This window comes from Colletotrichum abscissum, assembly GCF_030869225.1.
Source record: "Colletotrichum abscissum strain IMI 504890 chromosome Unknown Scaffold_2.1, whole genome shotgun sequence".
Classification (NCBI taxonomy): Eukaryota; Fungi; Ascomycota; class Sordariomycetes; order Glomerellales; family Glomerellaceae; genus Colletotrichum; species Colletotrichum abscissum.
This window is the reverse complement of record NW_026850098.1, coordinates 1,042,303-1,061,535: the sequence shown is the minus strand read 5'-3', so window position 1 is coordinate 1,061,535 and position 19,233 is coordinate 1,042,303. Positions and strand designations below refer to the sequence as shown.

General features: G+C 52.0%; 6 protein-coding genes across 6 annotated transcripts; 2 read left to right on the top strand and 4 right to left on the bottom strand.

Moving 5' to 3' along the window:
* Window positions 1–1,590: 1,590 nt before the first annotated feature.
* On the top strand, window positions 1,591–3,349 carry CABS01_01043 (uncharacterized protein; the record flags this gene model as incomplete). The annotated part of the gene is made up of 2 exons (XM_060534423.1): window positions 1,591–1,814; window positions 1,930–3,349. The coding sequence occupies 2 exons, from the start codon at window positions 1,591–1,593 to the stop codon at window positions 3,347–3,349; spliced, it is 1,644 nt and encodes a 547-aa protein (XP_060401501.1).
* Window positions 3,350–4,075: 726 nt separating this feature from the next.
* Window positions 4,076–6,552, bottom strand: CABS01_01042 (uncharacterized protein; the record flags this gene model as incomplete). The annotated part of the gene is made up of 3 exons (XM_060534422.1): window positions 4,076–5,062; window positions 5,118–5,550; window positions 5,621–6,552. Coding segments are annotated over 3 exons (2,352 nt in total), but the record flags the coding sequence as incomplete, so codon positions are not given.
* Window positions 6,553–8,458: 1,906 nt separating this feature from the next.
* CABS01_01041 (uncharacterized protein) lies at window positions 8,459–8,719 on the top strand (the record flags this gene model as incomplete). The annotated part of the gene is made up of 1 exon (XM_060534421.1): window positions 8,459–8,719. The coding sequence occupies one exon, from the start codon at window positions 8,459–8,461 to the stop codon at window positions 8,717–8,719; it is 261 nt and encodes an 86-aa protein (XP_060401499.1).
* Window positions 8,720–11,404: 2,685 nt separating this feature from the next.
* On the bottom strand, window positions 11,405–11,734 carry CABS01_01040 (uncharacterized protein; the record flags this gene model as incomplete). Its single annotated transcript, XM_060534420.1, has 1 exon — window positions 11,405–11,734. A coding segment is annotated over one exon (330 nt), but the record flags the coding sequence as incomplete, so codon positions are not given.
* A 656-nt stretch (window positions 11,735–12,390) lies between these two features.
* CABS01_01039 (ribonuclease T2 family protein) lies at window positions 12,391–13,581 on the bottom strand (the record flags this gene model as incomplete). The annotated part of the gene is made up of 3 exons (XM_060534419.1): window positions 12,391–12,847; window positions 13,017–13,151; window positions 13,304–13,581. 3 exons carry the CDS (start codon window positions 13,579–13,581, stop codon window positions 12,391–12,393), a joined length of 870 nt encoding a protein of 289 aa, XP_060401497.1.
* A 1,672-nt stretch (window positions 13,582–15,253) lies between these two features.
* Window positions 15,254–16,686, bottom strand: CABS01_01038 (uncharacterized protein; the record flags this gene model as incomplete). The annotated part of the gene is made up of 4 exons (XM_060534418.1): window positions 15,254–15,569; window positions 15,618–15,755; window positions 16,029–16,276; window positions 16,366–16,686. 4 exons carry the CDS (start codon window positions 16,684–16,686, stop codon window positions 15,254–15,256), a joined length of 1,023 nt encoding a protein of 340 aa, XP_060401496.1.
* Between the last annotated feature and the right edge of the window lie 2,547 nt (window positions 16,687–19,233).

The following is a 19,233-nucleotide window of genomic DNA, read 5'->3' as shown; positions in this document are numbered from 1 at the left end:
CCAGATCTTCTCCTACGACCCTGGGCATCTTCTCCCTATTTCATACTGAAAATGGAAGGGGTTCTAGATCCACAGACAACAGTCTATGGCTTCATATGGTAACACTTTGGGGGTTATCCGATCCTACGCTCCGCCTCATTCTTTCAATATTTCATGTATATCAACTCCAAGAGTCATCCTGAGCCGAGCGAAACTGCAGATTCATCTCAGAAACGGCCAGATAAGTGAAGGCGAAGTCATTGCTGACACTCTCTCCTAGGACCTCCGATTTATGAGCATCACCACATTGGTCAACAGTGTTCAGCCTCGCTGCCAGCTGTTCATAGGTCTTCTTCTCTGGGACTGATGAGCGGTGGATTCATGACAGCCTGCCTCTGTAGGATTATACAGTGCTACATTATGACCTCCGGCATACATCTGAATAAATGTAAAGTCCACTTGTCCTATTCCCTCGGATAGAGCGGACTGATTGCTATCGCGGCGGCCCAAGTATTCCCTTCCATAACGCATATCCGCACACAAAATGCTTTCTTCTGAACTCTTTCACAAAATTCAAAAGACATTTATCGCTGTCTTGAGCTGTCCCATGAGCGTTGATCGGAGAGACATGCCTCGTCACTATTCACTCTTGTCATTCATGCGGTGCTTCTATTCATAGTAGGCATACAGGTGCAGTCCACCTGCTGGTTGGAGTGTACGGCTGTAGCAGCCTGACTCTCTCGGCGCCGAAGCAAATTTGTCATCTGGACCTACGTATTACATCTTTCTTATATATCCTGCAAAGCCTCTCTTTCTCCAATCAGCTCTTTCTCTATGGCTGTACGATCTGCCTAGCTAAGAGTTTCTGTATTTGGTAAGACGCCACGGAAGCATCCACGAGGCATATCCAAAGAAATGGGCGCATAGTCTTTGCATCTGGTGACAAGGCCTAAGTTTACCCTGTAAGCTGCTGAATCAATCGGCGCCGACTCGAAACCATCATTTTTCTGGAATACAGTTAGAGTCGGTTGCTGCTCACACTAGCAGTGCCATGTTTGCGACTGCATGTTCATACTGCTGCTGAAATATCCATGCAGGCACTGTTGGTTTTCTTCCCGGGTTGATGAGACTTAGCAAAGTGTTTCGACAGCTCCCTCTAGCCTGCTTCAAGTATCTGTCGGATCCTTCAGCCTTTTAAATTGTCCCCCAACAATATCCTTCCAACAGGCATGCAACGTCTTTCTGTCCAGGACCAATAAGACGCGAAGCAGTCGTAGTATATTGACCAGGGTACCAGCCCGAATTTTGCCGGTCTAGTAAATGCAAAGTTCTTTTGTTCTAAGCCAATAAGATAACGTGGTAACGTTGGATGCGGCTCGGCCGTGGGGCCCGGCTCTGCCCCCGGGTCCCGGCAACGTTATCTCGTACCGTCAGCAACTTACGACCTCACGTCTCGCCAACTATCCTCCTCCTAGCCCTCTCAACAGCGCGGCTCTTCTCCCCAACCCCCCAACCTCCCTCACTTTTCTTTTTCAGCCCTACAGTGGATGATCTCCCAAGTCTTCCACCATTACACATCGTGAAACCCCTCACGCAGAATCGGGTGTGACCATGTTTGTACCGGCGACGGCCGCCGCCGCCCAATACGACGACGATATGATACTAAACGCTTGCTCTGATACGGTCGGCATCAGCCTAGTCAAAAGCCCGCCGTACGCCACGGAAGAAGTCTGGAAAGTCATGCAAGCCACCATCACCCGACTCTACCAAAGCGAGGGCAAATCATTGAAGGAGGTGAAAGCCATCATGGAACGAGACCACTTCTTCTTCGCAACGTGAGCTGATATTTACTTACTTGTAACCTCCTCATAACGGAAGAAGTAGATGTGTTTTCTTCCTCTTCGTCGCTCGGGCTCTTGAATGGGAACTAACCATCAAGTCCCTCTATAGAGAGAGGATGTTCAAATCCCGCATCGTTCGATGGGGCCTAGACAAGAAGCTCAAAGAGCCGGAAGTCCTGCACATGCTAGAACTTAAGCGAAAGCGCCAAGCGGCGGGAAAGGACTCGCGCTTCAGCATCGAAGACCAGGACGTCGACTGGGACCGCGTGGAACAGTACCTCAAGCGCAGACCCGACCTGCATAACACTACTATCAAGCGAAAACACACGCCGGGCAAGAGTACCACCGCCACCACCTTGAAGCGTAAAATCACATGCAGAACACCTTCGCCGTCCCCAAGTCGAAGTCCAGTGCTAAACGCCTCCTCCGCATCCCCAACCATCATCACTCCCCTCCCCTCCCTCCAAACCCCTTCCCCGTCCCTAGACACAGACATCCAGTCCAACGTCCTCCACCTCTTCAGCACATACCACACCTCCGCCTTCCAAACCGGCACCTGGGTCCTTGACGACGCACACCTCTGCGAAAACGACTTCGTCCACGTCGTACAGACCCTCACAGAAATAGGAAAAGTCCCAGGCCTGCTCCAACGGAACCAGATCCCCACGGGCCTACGCAACCTCCGCCGCGCGCTCGCTTCCTTCCGGCACGTCCTCCTGATTCGCGAACCGCGGTTTTATTATTCCATGCTTGTGAATATCCTCACGTTGCAGGGCAATATCCAGGTGTTGGAACATTCTATCCGGTACATCCATGCCATTCACTGCGAGATTCTAGGCGAGGGGCACCCTTTGAGCGTTGTATGGTCCAAACTAAGAGACCTCCCGCAAGAGATCCGTCTTGAGACGTTGAGGAGTGTGTTTGCCGTAATATGTCTGCAATTCGAGACTGAGGCGGGGTTCAACAGCGAACATGCCCTAGATGTCCTCATCATGCGGTGTTCCCTGCTCAGACTCCTCGGCAACGTGGACGGGGGCGAGTTTCGCGCCGTCATCAGGGGATACACCGCAGCCGCGACGGAGGCCTTGAGACAAGACAACTACCAGCTCTCTTGCAGAATCTTGCTCGGCGTGGCAACTGCCCTTCTCGATGCTGGTGACGTTGAACAAGCGGAGAGGACGCTTTGCCAGATTGGGTCTACGATCAGTATCCAATCTCAAGTGGCAGCCCATAATAGGAATTCGACCGATAGAAAACAGCAACAGGAAGATGAGCAGCTTTCATTCCAGACACAGCAAGCTGACCGCTGCTATCTGAGTTCTTTATGCTCACACGCGAGTCATGACGGTCAAGATGAAGGAGCCAGCGAGACGAAGATAATATACGGGTACTATAAAGGGGTATGGGAGCCATGGAGTAAGTGGTCTCCCGCGGTGGTGAAAAGGGTTCTTGATACGCATCGCCGAGCACGAGAAAGAGATATTTGGGCTGCGAGGCTGTGGGCTGACGTTTTGCTCGCTGTGAGGTGACGACACAACGTGGATCTAAAGCATTATATCTCATGTTAGCCCGGAGTAAGCCAGGGGAAGGGGCAAGGTTAGTATGTACCTCATAACCCATAGCAATCACATTCACATGGGGCCACACCACGAGGGCGAAGACAAAGTAAAGTCAATCTAATGTCTTCAATTCGTCTATCCAGTCTCCTTAGAGGCAGACGCATGCTAATATTGCAAGCTTGCAGACTTGACAAGTTCCTAATTCTCATTTCGATCACGGGAGTCGGCAGAAATGCCGCTGCCTGCGCAACCAAGCTTCGGCCGTAGTCGAAATACCCGCTCCCATGTCGGCCATGCTCATATATCCTAATTCCCTCCTCTTGACGTTGCAAACACTTTCAAACGCCTTGAAAACTCCTGTTCCCATGCCCCAACCGGCAGATGCGAGAGTGTCCATGACCCTAAGCCTATACAAGAAGTCCATGTTTCGCAACATAAGTCCCCAAACCCAAGGGACCTAATTTTTTTGGTTTTGCTACCGTCCCTGCTGATCCTCAAGTGGCGGCGGTGTCAACCCGCGCCCCATCCCGAAGATGGTGGAATGAATGCGAAAAGAGCAAAGATCTAGAAAATGGTAAAACATGATAGAGATAGCCAGCGCTTCTGACAAAGAAAAGAAATGAAGTGAACAACAACTAAAAGCGATGTGTTCGAGGTGTCCCAATCTGAATACACGCTAGACGCTTACAGACGACATCACCGCAAGGTATTGAAATCCATCTCCGTACTTATGCCGGAGAGACCAGGCATATCGGAATTGGCCCGCTGCAGTGCGTGGAAGTCTCCAACGGTGCGTGGTATAGGTTGTTGCGGGATAGCATAGCTACTGGCGCGCTGCGGCTGTTGACGCGGTATGGAATTCATGAGGTTGTTTCCGCCTGGTCCCATAGGATGTGATGTTGGCATCGACTGCTGGGACTGAACTGATGGTGGGCTGATATTGCCCATGTTCTGCCCTTGCTGAATGCTGTGGATGTGATGCTGGCCCATATTGGGCTGCATTTGCTGTGGCGTCATGTGGTTCTGAATCATGTGATGCGATTGCTGGTGTTGATGCTGATTGTTCATGTTGCTTTGACTGTTCATCGCCGATCCGTTTTGGCCGGCCGGACTCATGACCATATCGGGCATCGGCGTGCATCCATAGTCGTTCATTCCGTTGTGGGGATACTCCATTGGTGGAGACATAATGGCGGGCGAACTGCTGGCAAAAGGCGAATTCATATCCGCAGTAGTCGCTGGAGGAACGGATGATGCACTGGCAGACGTGGCAGGAATGGTATTGGCCTCACTGCCGTTGCTGTTCATGTCGGACACGCCATACTTCTTTTCGTAATCGGCAACGGAAAATTTCCTTTCGTAGTCGGTATCCATCTGCATCTGCATCTGAGATGGAGGTTGTGCCATGCCCGCATTGCCGAAGCCATCAAAGATGTCAATGTTGCCCATGTTAGAATTTTCGGGCGCGTTTTGCAGCATCGGGTTGGTCAGACGAGGCATAATGTCGGCAACCTTGTTCAGCAACAGCGGCAGGAAGCGATGATCGCCATGGCGGAGGACGGCAACAATATTGAGGGTCTGGTTGAGTTGCTCCCGGGGGCCGACGGTGAATGGATCCCGCGCGGCGGGCTGAACAGCGAGGAAGTCGGTCATGTTGCAGCTAATCTCGAAAAGCTTTTCAATCTGTGTACAGGGTTAGCAACAGGAGGGAAATAAACTCAGATCTGAAAAGTCATACCAAGCCGGAGCTCATCAACTCCATTCCTTGTCCAGGGAAGTGAGAGGCGAGGGTCATCAGAAGCTCGCGGGAGAGGTCAACTGGGTAGTTGAAGTTCATGTTGTCTTCGTTGGACGAATTTCCATGGGTTAATTGCCAGACAGTACTCTTGAGCCACTGCTGGTTGGTGCGAAGGTCGGATAGCTGACCATCTTGGCAAAGGTAGGTGGGAAGGACCTCGTTCAATTGCTTCTGCAGGTTAGACACATATAGATTGGTGCGCGTCTTGTTCCAAATAGCTGTGAAGGCATCGTCGAAGGGGCGGAACAGGTTCACCAGCATGATGAAGCTGTTCAGCTGGTGGCTGAGTGGGTCACTCGGGTCATCGGCGGAGTTGGGCGGGTTGATGGTGGCTTGCAAAGTCAAAGGTCGCTGGCGCTGAATGGCGTGAGATCTGCAAGGACAAGCGGTTAGTAGATGGAAAAGAGTGGCAGTTGATTGAGCATTTAAGGACAGGGTCTTACCTCTCCATGATGTAAAACAGCCAGAAAAGCCGCCTTCTCCGAGACGACTCGGCGTTATCCCACTGGGGGCCGTGGTACGTCTCCTCCTTGATCATGCCGTTGAGGTGCATCATGGTAGAAGCCTCGCGAAGGTAGAACCAGGCCTTGTCGTGCAGTTCGATACCATGGTAGCAGCCATATATGAAGAAGTTTGTGGCAAGAGTGTTGAAGCTGATGTTGTCGAGGTAGTCGTAGCCCTTGCGAACTTGCAAGGTCTCCTCCAAAAGCAACTGGCTTGCGACGATGGTGGCACCGGGCATGACATCGAGGTTGAAAGGATCGCCTGTTGGCATGGACATTCCTGGCTGCAACATCATGAATGCGCACAGCGAGGTCAGCAGGCAGTAGGTGTCGCGGTTCTGCTCCATGAATGGGAGTTGCTGGTCGATTTGGCGACGATCGAGGATGGGCATCTTTTCGTACAGGTTGGCAAAGTAAAAGTCGATGCATTCTTTGACGAGTTCGCTCGAGAGCAGACCGGGGGTTGGGGCCAAGCTGACAGGGCCTGGAGGATTCGGAATGCCGTTCATGCGGTTTTGAACCTTTGCGGACAAACTGGTCTGACGCTGTGTTTCCCTCAATTCGCTAATGACCTTTGCACGGGAGCCCTTGGGACCCTTCTTCTGAGGAATAGCATTATAGGTGCAAGACAGCTGTGCAGTATGACAGTTGCGACACGGATTGACGCCGTCGCATTTGACCTTGCGACGATGGCAGGCGTCGCAGGCCCGCTTGACGGCCTGTGTCATGGTGGCGACGTACGGTGAAGACGTTGTGGCGGTTGTTGTCGTCGGTGGTCGACGGTCGCTCTGAGACAAGCAGACCAGATGGGTGATGATTATTCCGAGCGACGGCGACGGCTCTGTAGGGGCGCTGGCATCGACAATGAAGGTCTAGCGGGCGTTGATTGAGTTTTGCGGGGAAAGAGGATTGATAAGAGAGGGTGCAGAGTGATGGAAACGGGCTTCTGGGACAATGGGAGCGACCCGTGGAGTTGTGTTGGCGAGGGATGGAGTGTGTATTCGGCCCTTTCTGTATGCAGTCGCTGGGAGGGAAACGCGGGGGATGGTGCCAAAATCCGGGGCTGCGACGCCCGTTACAACCCTTTCCTTTTGTCTGTGCAGAAAGCCTGCTGCGTGAAAAGTCTGCCCAGGAGTCGAATGTGTCGATGAACGTGCGAAAGTGTCGTCGGTTTGTCGGAGAAGAAACCCCAGACCGAAGACGATGAAGGGGAAACTCGACGATTCTTCTCGGTGAGGGTCGGTCGGGTAGGGAGAGTGAGTTGCAGGTTCGAGAATTGCGTGGTAAGTGGTGTGTTTGAGTGGGCGGAAGGAAAGTGGACGGAAGGAAAGAGGAGGAGGGTGGATGGACTGGGAAGGGGAGGGAAATGGGAGTGGAAAAGAGGAAGGGACAGGGCAAGAATGGAGAGTGGGCACCTGCCGGGCAAAAAGAGACGGCGAACGGGAGACTCGAGAGGGACGACAGAGACGGCAGGAAAGCCCAGGACAGCCACACTGCAATACCTATGGAAGGTAGGTACCTACCAGCGGGCAGTGGCAGCCAGGAAGGAACGGAGAGGACGTGAGGGCCTCTTTCCTTGCTTAGGTTGTCAAGTGGATCCATTCTGGGTTTGCTAGGCCCATTGCAGCTTACTTACTAGTCCCGGTTGGGAGTAGCGCACTTGGAGGATGAGGACGGACCTCGCTCTGCACTGTGTGGGGGCAAGGCGGATGTCTGGTGACAAACCACAGGAATCACTCGAAAATGGGCAGGACCAATGGGCAAGAAAGGGTGAAGGAGCACCTCCTCCTGGCATGTTTCCCCACAGTGATGTGCTGGGTACGTACTGTGTACACCTCCCGTCCTTCCATCTTTCTCCCCTCTCGTCAAGCCCCGTTGTTCTTACCTCCGCGCCGATGGACCACCTCACATTCTACTGTGTATGTACGTAGGTACCTTACCTTACCATCATGTTTGGTTACTTCCTCACTTTCAAGGCATCCCCGCCATTTTCTTGTTGTTCATGATTCCTCTCTCTTATTGTGCGAGACGCAACAAATTTCCCCGGTCAATGCAGAGGATCCCAGGGACATCAAGTTCAACAACAAACCAGCAACACTACTCCGTCCACTTCGGATGCCAAACATCATCAGGCCAAGGGCTTAGCCAAGTGGCAGCAGGCAGGATCCGAGGTGATTATTGATGTGACGACTACACAAACACACGGAACACGCCGCCTGCAACGTCGTACGAAGGCTGGGGCGCTCATTGTCCAAGACCAAAAGTCGCTTACAACGCCCAATCCAAAACGAATAAGCCAATCCAGTCCGCTTTCGTCGTCGGTGACCGGTGTCCGTTGCGCTGGGAAAAAACCGAGGTACCAAAAACCAGCCTGTCGGTTGGCTCACTGCAGCCTGCGCTGCCCCCTCTCGCCCACCTGCGGAATGGGATGAGTTGCATTTCGGACGGAGCCCGTCACTCTCAGCTTTCAACAAGTATCTCTCCACCACATTTTGGCCATACGGTACTTTAGTACGCCTGGAGTTTGCAGCCTCTGGCCGCTGGCAGATGGCAGATTGCTGCTGTTGCCTGCCGTTGCTGTCCTTGCTCTGGCGCTGTACCCGACAAATACGTTTCACTCGCAGTCGGCCGAGGCGCATCTTGAGGTCGATCCGAGGTTTCCTATTCGCCTCACTTTGACTGCTCAACTACTATGCAATTCTCTGGGCGGAATACTTCCTCGCTCCTCGTTCGGATGCAAATTTCGTGCCCTACGGATACACACTGCCGACATCATACATGTCTTGTCTGTCTACGACATGCACGCCTGATTGGCAGGCCACCTCCGCTGACCGTCTCGTGATAGTCCTCCACCGTTCCTCGACTTCGCCCAGTCCGACTTGTCATCGCGGCCAGAATTTGCCCACCCAGACCACGGCACCGGCACGCAAAGCACCTGAAAACTGGACACGAACGAGCCTTACGAATACCCAGTGCGCCACGCCGTCTCTTTGTTTAAATGGGGCCGTGTTGCTTTCAAGTTTGCCGCCTATTGTCTGATCTGATCTGGACTCCCGGTGCTGGATCCTCGGGACTTGCTAGCGGTAGCCTGTCATCAGCTTGCATCGTCCCTGTAATGTTACTAATAATTACAGTGTTCCACCCGAATCTCCCGCGCGAGCAGTCCACGATGGCTACCCAGTGCCGGTTCGACTCTTGGCTCTTGTTTTGATGAGACTACAATGCTCGAAAATTAGAGGCATACGAAACAACTGTCCGAGGGACATCCCTCGCCGCACCTCGACAGCCACAACGTCGACAGCAGCCACAAACACAACGCACTGATGGCTTGCCCATGGGGTTCATCGACGCTGGGACGCTGCTTGTTCCCCTCAACCTCCTCACAACTTGCTGCTGGCAACGTCGATAGCGCGCGGTACAGATGGAGCCCTGCCAGGTTCTGCCCCCAAAAAGCCCCTCTCAGCACCGGCGGTCTCGTCTCTCAATGGGGCTCGGATCAAAGCCGCCCATGCTCGAGGCCACTATTTCCCAGTAGTTCAACAAAGCATGAACTTTGTTGGTCTCGACAACATGGTGATCGTCCGACACTTGGGATGGCGGAAAGTGCCAGCTCTGAGCACTAAACGTGCAGAGACGATTCCCACTGACCGAGCGTTCTGGATGGCTTTTTCATCTTTTTTTTCCTTACGGCTCTGAAAAACTTGGTAGTTTGGGAGTAGAATGCCAACCGCGTTGCTTCAAAGTAGGCACGTACGGATGCAGATATAGCACTAAACCTTGGTAACTGCAGCAAGCATGCTACGAGAACCCACCGAATGGGATCGAGATCCTTCTAACCGATGGCGGCTGGTGGGCTATCGCTCGATGGTTACAGATGGTCGGTTCTTGTCCTCACCCACCAACGTAGCGGTCGTGGCCATCTTGAACTTACGCTGGTGGGCATTTCCGTGTCCCGGAGCCTTGGACTTGGCAATCTTGCGAATCGCAAGCAATCTTTGCTCAGTTCATTGCAAAGACTCACACTGACCACCCTCAATCAATTAACCCCTGGGCTTGCCAGTCCCCGGATCGCCCTAGAATGGCGCATGAGGAAAACCTTCCACCTTCCAAGCGTCTTCCATCATGCTTCCATTCGCTTCAGCCCACCTATCAGACCACGACCTTTCGGTGGCCACCCTCCTTCGCCAATGCAAGAAGCCGTTTGCAGCTTGATCATCAGTGCACGAGTTGGCTATACCCAGAGTTTGCTGCTCAGCTGTCGTTCGTCACCAGGGAGTTCATTTGCATCAGCGCAACACGGTGACCATTTGGAATGCCATTGAAACCAATCGAGCTCCTAACTTTGGGCGCATCTCAGATCGGTGTCTTGTGCCCACATCGGGGCTCAAGTTTTGTCAATAATTCAACGGCACCAGCAGAAGCCCCGTTGTGGCGGAGACCAAAGAAGCAGCTTATGAGGCAACATTGTTAGCTGCCGGCGCCTCAGAAGCCGTCGACGCTAACAGGCATTAACACTGCCCCCGTCTGCGAATGCCGGTACACCCGTGGACTATGGACGAGGGGAGAAGAAGAGGAGGCACCGCGAACGAGGAATTCGCTCTTGTCAGCATGAAATGGCATTCTCTGAATAGCTACGCACAGCAGCAGCTGGATCCAACACATGAGACAAGGGGCAATGATTTTTTTTTTATTGAACTCGACCACGGGCTCTGGTAACTTGGTCACGGTCCTTGCGTTGGACAGGTTACATCGCACTGCCCTCTGGTCTCTGAAAATCTCTGGCAGGGCTGAAGAATCTGCCCGTCTCCAGCCCTCGCTATTCTCACCTTGTCCACCTCGTGGCACCGGAACTCTTGACACCCGCTGTGGTTTTCCTAGGCCTGTGAGATGGGGTTTGAGAAACACCGGCTTTCACTCGTATTGGAGGCCTGTATCTCCACGAAGAGGTCCACGGCGACCTGAGCACCAGCACCGAAAGATGTATACGGAGTACGGATACAAAGACCAAGGAGCCCTTGCTCTGATCATGGTCGATGACAGCGCCCAGAGAAATGGCCTGCATTCCGTCGCTTCTCCACCCCGTTTCCCCCTTCCTTCTCCTCAAATGCCGACAGCGAACCAGCGGAGTCTACACATAAACTGATAATGACCCCCCCTAGTTGAGGTGAGAGTCCCGTGCACTTCACCCAAAAGTAACGGAAAAATACATACTCCAGGAACCCGAAGACTATCCATAACCCGAATCCTAGCCAATGACCCGAACCCTAGCCGATCCTAACCTCTAAGAGTCTACACATAAACTGATAATGACCCCCCCTAGTTGAGGTGAGAGTCCCGTGCACTTCACCCAAAAGTAACGGAAAAATACATACTCCAGGAACCCGAAGACTATCCATAACCCGAATCCTAGCTAATGACCCGAACCCTAGCCGATCCTAACCTCTAACCCTAACTATATTAGGCTAAAACCGTGCACGGTACTCTCACCTTAACTATTATTTTAACCGCATTAGGCTAGAGCCGTGCACGGTACTCTCACCTCAACTAGGGGGGGTCATTATCAACTTATCGGATCACTCACCTCTAACCCTAGCCGATCCTAACCTCTAACCCTAACCATATTAGGCTAAAACCGTGCACAGTACTCTCACCTTAACTATTATTTTAACCGTATTAGGCTAGAGCCGTGCACGGTACTCTCACCTCAACTAGGGGGGGTCATTATCAACTTATCGGATCACTCAACCGGCGCTCGGGCAAGCGCCCAATGTCGGGGCTGCGGAGATGCCTCGACAACTTTCCAAAGAAGCCAGGCATGACAGGACACTGTACCACGCCCAATCCGACCATGGCACGTTCGCATAGCACCATGCTGTGCTGTGCGTCGGCGTCCGTCTCAGCCCACTCTTCCTCCTCCACACGCTCTAATCCAGATCGGCACAAGCGTGCGCTAGTTTCCACGGTCGGTCCGATAAGGCATGCATCCGTGTTCTTCAAGACCTTGCCATGACTACCTACACCACTCCTGTCTCGACGGCTACATGCAAGGCTGGCACGCTGGTATTACTACGTAGAGGCAAAAGGGGAGATGTCGACGTCTGAGGAAGAATCCTTCACGTCAAGGCTAGAAGCTGCGGATGAGGTCAAGACACGTGCGAACGGACACACCAGCATTTTTGGTGCTATCTGCAATCGAATTCCGGAAAACGCCGCTGTAATTTTCGAGAATCGTTTTGGGCTCTGAGTTTGGGAGACAGCCATCAAAGGGACGGTTAGACTTCATCATCCCAAATCAAAGGACGGTTTCAAGTTGTTCCTCGGTATTCCAGCCTCGTCGGCGTTAGGCTATCCGAAAAACTCCACGGACAATTACCTCCAACGAGAAGGCTGAAACACCAAAGTCATTTGCCGACAGTTTTTCAACAGAAGAGTATTGAAGATGATCGCATCGGCAATGCCGAGCATACCGAGTTTTATAACAACTGACTTGTTACAGCATGATTGCCGGAGACCAGCACTACAATTCTCGGTCCCGGACAGAAGGAAATCACTGATGGCCCGGACCAAACTCCCCATTCCCTGTCCAAACGCCTGGCGAGTATTCCCAGAAGCAGTTTCCAAAAGCAGATATCCCATTGTGTAAACCAAACATTGTCCCAAGAGCATCGTGCATATCATAACCAAAGCGCAGTCCGAGCTCGACAATAGCTCTATAGTTCCGCATTCGGGCAGTTGCCCTTGCACTTCTTGGGCAGGTACCTTACCTCCCTTGCGCAGTTACTCGCGTCACCGTAGCTTCCCAGGTCGCTCGCGGGAACAAACTGTCCCGTCTGCAGACTCCCCATTAGAGAATAGCTGTACCACGCCTCGTGAAGCACGTCGCGCCCTTGTCCGGAGCACCGCAGCACCACGCGGCCGCCGCTCAGCCTCTCCAGCGTCCTGGTCACCTCGGCGAGAGCGTAGCGCTTGGAGGTCGAGGGCGTGATGCCGGCCCTCTCGAGCGCCGTGAAGGTGTCGAGTTGGCGGAAGAGGGAGAAGGCGCGGGTGAAGTAGTCGACGACTTCGATGCCGGGGGCGTATGCGGTGTCGTAGCAGGTTGAGGAGAGGGTGTTTATGCAGCTTGCGCGGGTGTTGTACTCGCTGGCCCAGAGGTTGTTGTTTGTGCCGCTACGAGGGAGGGTGTTTGTTAGCATTGTTGATTGAGTGTTTGGATTCGGCCGATGATGGGCCGGAAGGGAATTGCTGCTTGGTCCCGGCCGGGGATGCACGGGGACGGGGACGGAGACGGGGAAGAGGGGGGCCGGAGTGGGGGACCACGGGAGGGGAAGGGGCTTACTATGCTGCTACCCAGTATCTCTCCATCAAAGCCAGGAGGTCATCTTGACCGTAATGCTTCAGGATATCGGTGATGTTAGTAAACTGAGGCTCCGTGCCGTAAAATGCTTTGTAGCTTCCATCGCATGGTTCGGGCCTATTGCACGTATCCCAGTTAGATAAGTACCTACTTATTCAATTGTCTTTCCGAAGGGATTTAACTTGGCAGGGGGTGGCAATGCTTCCAGGCAAACGTGATCACAATCACGAGAAGAGGAGCTAAGGGATGATGGAATAGAGAGAACATACCATAGCCCATGAAGCGTCCAATCCTCCTCTGCGCCGGCGGCGTGTGCGGTGTCATCCCAGAATTGGGTGAGGAGGAGGCGACTGGAGGGGTAGACGTGGCAGCATGCGTTCCTGGCGGAGCCGTCGATTGGGCACTTTGGCGCGCCGTAGAGTGGTTCGTACGTGGTCGGTGGTGTTGCGAGGCTTGAGGATGTGCCTGTGAAGTCGTTGGTGATGGGGGAGAGGTGGGGGAGGAGGGAGGATAGGTTTTGAAGGAGGGCGCGGAGGGAGGGCGCCATTGCGGCTTTGTCTTTCTCTGTATCTTTATTACGGTCTTTTCTTTGAAGAGATGATGCCTGGTTTGGATTGATGGTGATAGGAATGGGGGGGTGTGAAGTGGTTGTGGGATTGAGGGTGTTGGTTGCGATATGGAGCTTTAGGTGAGGGTTTGGTCCGAGGCGGAGCTTGTCTGGGGATTCTGCCGCGTCGGGTGGGGACTAGCTGTGGCTTGGCGGACTCACCGCTTTGAGATTGAGGGTTATCATTGGGCGACGAGGGATCATTTGAGATTTGCGGGGCTGATCGGTTGTGTGGGGACTGTGGGGTGCGGTGACATGCTGCTTGTTGCGGCTTGGATGGCAGACGGGCGTTTGGGTGAGGACTCTAGTCTATCTACGCTCGAAATTGGGTTTGGATGCACGGCTTCCACATTATGTATTGATTCATGAGTAGGACTGAATTGCTTTTGGAGTCTGATCGAGCAGGTGGTGTTGCTGTGAGTGTTGTGTAAAAAGCTTGGTTTTGGTTACTTGAACACAAAATAAGAGAATGTGATAAATCATCAAAGAAAATGAGCATGCGATTCCCACGCCATTCAATATCCGTCCAACTCCCCTGATATATTATACATGCCGTAGTCATTCTTTGCCTCCAGAGGGGCTGCTAGAGTACCCGCTGATACCTATTCATCTTACCACTAAGCTTGATGGTCTACCTCCGGGCTCCCCGATCTCTTCGCTCCCGAGGTTACTTGGACCATGCGAAGACAAGGACTACTCGCCTATATAGAACTCCGAAGACACAGAAACGACACAATAACCAGTTCAAGTGAACAGTAAGTTCTGGGCGATACACGCTTGAACTAAATGAAATATGTGAAAGGCTGGCCTATGCAAGGGAAGCTGCTAATACACTTTTGAACTACGCTTATGTGCTCAACGAAAGTTCTTTTCACCAAAATTGACGTTACGGTGAGCCTTGGACTGGTAGTTTGCTTGCCCTCATGTCCCCGGGCCCGACGGGGGCAAGTGGAGAATGCGCTTCGTAGAGAAGGGGCAGGTTAAGACTTGTTGAATGAGTATAAGTGTGCCATTTATCTATCTAAATGCAAAGACGATGAGGCATGAACTGATAGCCTTTCTTGCGGGGTCGTACGTTGATGGGCTTTATTCATCTTCATGCTAGCAAACGCCCTTTTCGTATGGGTCTCCGTCTCAGACTTTACAATCCTCTTGCCAGAATGTCTCGTCTAAAGCCAGATCTCTCTCTCTTACCTGGTAATGGGGCCTTCAGGACCATTCCAATTGAACCGCAAAGTCAAACCAATGCACTTGAAGCATAACGAGCTATTCAATTTGACTAGGTATGAAGTAAAAATCAAATAAATCTTTCAAATATAGCTCGTCTTTTGAAATTCATTCCTCCCCGGGGGATTGTTCTAGGTGGATATAACTCTACATTTAATGACATTACGTGATTACTGAAGATATGTTTACAAAATTCTTTCCTCGCACTTCATCCACCTAGGGGTTAAGGGTTTGACTTGGTGCAGGTTGATTCAGTACGGTGACTGTGAGAAGGAACGCAGTGCTCGACACTGGAGGACTACTTGTGGACGCGAGAGTAGGACTTGTAGACCTCGTATCTATCGGGAGGGGATCCGTGGTTGGCAACGTGCGGGTACTGGATCCACTACTCGTTGTCGAGGCAGGAGACGTAGTTGACAATGGAGCGCTGCCGCTCGACGTCTCGGAAGGGGTTGAAGCAGAGACTGAAGTAGGAGATGTTGAAGAAAGCGGTAGAGTTGTGAGGGGGGATCCGCTGCTGGGAACGCTTGACGCTGGTGTAGTCGAGGCTGAAGTGCTCAAGGTCGCTGACTGGCTTGAAGTTGTCGCTAGAGAGGTTGTATTTGAGTAGTACAGCGAACTGACGCTGCTTGATGATCCCTGGGACGATGTTGAAGATGACGCCGACGATGATGGAGAAGTGCTTGAGATTACTGGGCTGGCTGGTAGGCTTGATGTACTCGAAAGCATGCTGTTACTAAAGCTCGTACTGGTCCCAGAAGCCGGAGTATCCGAACTCAACGAAAGAGAAGACGTAGTCGAAGTAGAGGAGATGGTGGAAGATGAACTCGAACTCGTGGAGTTGAGGAGGCTCTCGTCCAGCTGGTACACGGTGTACACCGGTGCGCCTAGCTCAAACGGAATCGCACCGCCACAAGGCGCCGAGGGGAACAAGCTGCACGGATTTGTGCAGTAGTTATCGTTTGGGAGAATTTCCGATGAGAACGGTGTTACCGCTCCCGGCACTAGGATACTGCAAATGCAGAGAAACTTTGACATCATGGTGATCGTTCGCCTGTTGGTCTTGCAGTACTGTTGACAGTCGACTGGTTGATTCGCCACCAAGGGGTTGAAGAGGAGATCGACGTCGCTGACCATGGAGTTATCTAGGGGGCCACAACCTATGTACCGTGCTGGTGCGAGGGGGGCGGGAACTAGGGTGTTGACTGGGAACGTTGGGATGCTTCTTGTCGTTGAGGTTGTCGAGGTCGTTGAGGTTGTTGAGGTCGACGTTGTTGAGTCCGTCGAGGAGGACGAAGATGACGAGGAGACGGAGGAGGTTGACGTCGGTGACGACTATGTCAAAGGCGTGTCCGTGGTTGTCTGAGAGGTCATCGTCGAGGATGAAGACAATGTCGTGGCAGTGGTACTGCTGGTTCCGCACGTAGCAACCGCTTTGTACAAATTGAGATAATTCGGGTCACCACCACATCTTGCGTTCGAATCGCCCAGGCACACTCTGTTGCATAGAGTTTCGGCTACTGTAACGATGACAGGCGCTACCGTCTCGGGCACAATTGAACATCTGCAGTAGTAACCGTCGTATAGGCTTCCGTACGTCGAACCAAGATCGCTGCAGAATCGCTGGCACTTGCCAGGAGTCAGAGTAGCGTCGCCCAGTAGACGGCTGAAGACCGTGTTGAAGTTTGGAATGAGGACACAGCCGACGTATTGCATCACGCAAGGGATGCTGTACTGCGACTGATCGGTAAGTTGCGCGTTGGTGAAAGCCGTTGCTAGCAATGCCAGGAGCAGCCGGGCTACTGGAAACCGCGCCATTGTGCTGATCGTACGTCGTTGTACGCCGCTTGATGTTGATATACTTTGCGTAGAGAACTTGGCCGATCGAATGGGTTTACTGAATATCTTGCACACTTTCGTTTGCTTCCCTAGAAGTGAGATTCCCGGTCAAGGCGCAGTGCCGCAAGTGGTGTTCGTGAGAAGCCTTCTGAAAGATGAGCTAGAACAACTATTCAAGGGCCAGCTTCCGTTTTGAGCAGTGGCAAACATCTACCCTCGTGCCTCGCATCGAACTGATGAACAATATCCATGTCACGTCAAGCCCGCACTGGGTGGACGCTGATTGTATATTGGCTCCGGAGACAAAGAAACTGACTGCGCGGTGGCTGGAGCCTGACTCCTTCAGAAGATTGGTCTCAACTCTCAAGAATGTAGCGATCTTACAGCTCAGGTTGTTTGTTACACTAACAATGGCATTTCAGGGAATGGGGGACTGCCTTTGCTGGCATGCTGACTTAGTTCAATCTGGATACCTTGGTAAGACAGAGAATCAAAATCTCTGAGGCAGCTATCTGGTCCTTGTCAGCAGTGAGGCTTTGAGGATTGGAAAGATCAGTCTCTCATCTTGGACAGATGCATCAATAATCGAGTCGTAGAGGTTACGACTCAGTAATCAGTAAACTCACATATCCTGCCAAGCAAGCAGTTGGAGCAATAGGAGCACATTGATGTGGAGTTCAACATCTCTCCCATGCTCATTCTCGTAGAAGGAAGTGTGCGCCTCATTCAATATGACGTGAGTTGAGCAATTCCTCAATGCGGTGGAAATATGCACACCTGAGCGCATGCGGCGCTGCTTCCACCCCCAACGATGATCCTCTGGCTTTCTGTGCCTTTGCATGATCGTGTGTGCAGGGGAGGCACACATGTCGTGGAAATAGGATTACCACAGCGTTGGGACTTTTGGAATGGCTATCTGGTCCTCCCTACGATCGATTTCCGGGCTAGATTCCCCCCTCGGACACTTCACGAATCACGTCGCTTGAATTTTGAAAGTGTGTCTCGGATCTTCAGCCTTCTGGCAAGGGGCTGGCTGGACTTGATCCGAAGACTCAAGCTGCATCTTGGCAGGGAAGGATGCCGGCCAAACAAATGACCCAAGAAATGTCTTGTCTTTGTCGATCTTAAATCGCATACGTTACGCTTGTTGTCTGCGCTAGAAATTTCCTGGCATGGCTAGGAAAGGGGCCTTTGAAATTTGGTGAAGTTGTATCTATCCGTATGATATAGACATCTGATCGAGCAGAATTCGATCACCTCATGCTTTATGGACCAATTGTATACGGGGGAGAGACTACTAGGCGCAATTGAAAACTTCAAGGCTTGGTCTGCACCGTCGATTTCGAGACGGGTCCAGCACATATGGTGCCGCATTTCTCTATCGTTACTCTGCCTATCCTCAAGCCTTGTATGCACGTACTAGATGAGAAAAAAGAAGCAAAAGGGAAAGAAAAAGCAGAGCTTGCAACAGCGGCATATCCCTAAAAGGACCGGAGTCTCTTGTATGCCCTAACGCCGTCTGGCCCTCGATGTGGTAGTGGTCCCTGGAGCCACGAAACAGCTGATAAACGACATCACCAAACGATAGCCGTCAGTCGTACTTCAAACTTGATGCATTCATTCCTCAGAGCTGACAAGAAAGACATAACGATTGGGCACATCAACAGCCGGATGCTCGTGAGCTTGATGATCTGTTCTGAACGCAGCTCTCACTGCATTGATCATTCCAATCTCGAAGCATGTGGTAGGTGAAAATTAATCTCGTGGTCGCCGTGCAGGAGCCAGGTTGTCTCCTCCCATCTGATGTGGTTCGGGCCTAAGCTCGTCTGAATGTCTGTGAACAAGCAGTAAGATTGCTTGGGCCTTGTGGAGAGGGCAATCTGAAGACCAGATCAACTCCACTTAGGGGTGTATCGTGCAGACACACTGTGTAAACATGGAGATCCACTAGGTTGTCGTCAGCTGTACGTAGACACAGCGAATTTCGCGACATCACCTCACATACATAGTTCTCCGCCTCAAAGTCTCGGAAATTGCATTTTACCATGAGTTAAGCGAATTTAAGGACCCATTACTTGAAATATCGAGAAAGGAGATTCAGAAGATTTTTGAGTTCAAGACTCAAAAACATGAAAAGTATCTTTTCCGACTTGTAACATCTCGAAGCCCGCAAGCAGGCGTACGAAGGCTGAGACGCAGTTCTAAGCCCTCGCTAATCTTATCCGATCATTTGAATTGAGATTTTGATTGTGCATTGTGGTAAGATATCCTCGATTCCCCGCAATAATGCACGCTCATGGTCGACAATGAGGTTGAGCGTAGCTGTACTCACTTGGCATTGCTTGATGCCCGACCCGACTTTCTGGTACGCCGGGGCTAGGAAATAGGCTAATCTCATGATTGACCAATTTCCAATGAAAACCTTGTTCTTCTTGTGCTGCTCTTTGCCAATCTTAACATTGGAGCCAGTAAGCCAAAGTCTGCCACTCGCAGCCCGCAGCAGAAGCAGAAATGCTGCTTTGACGT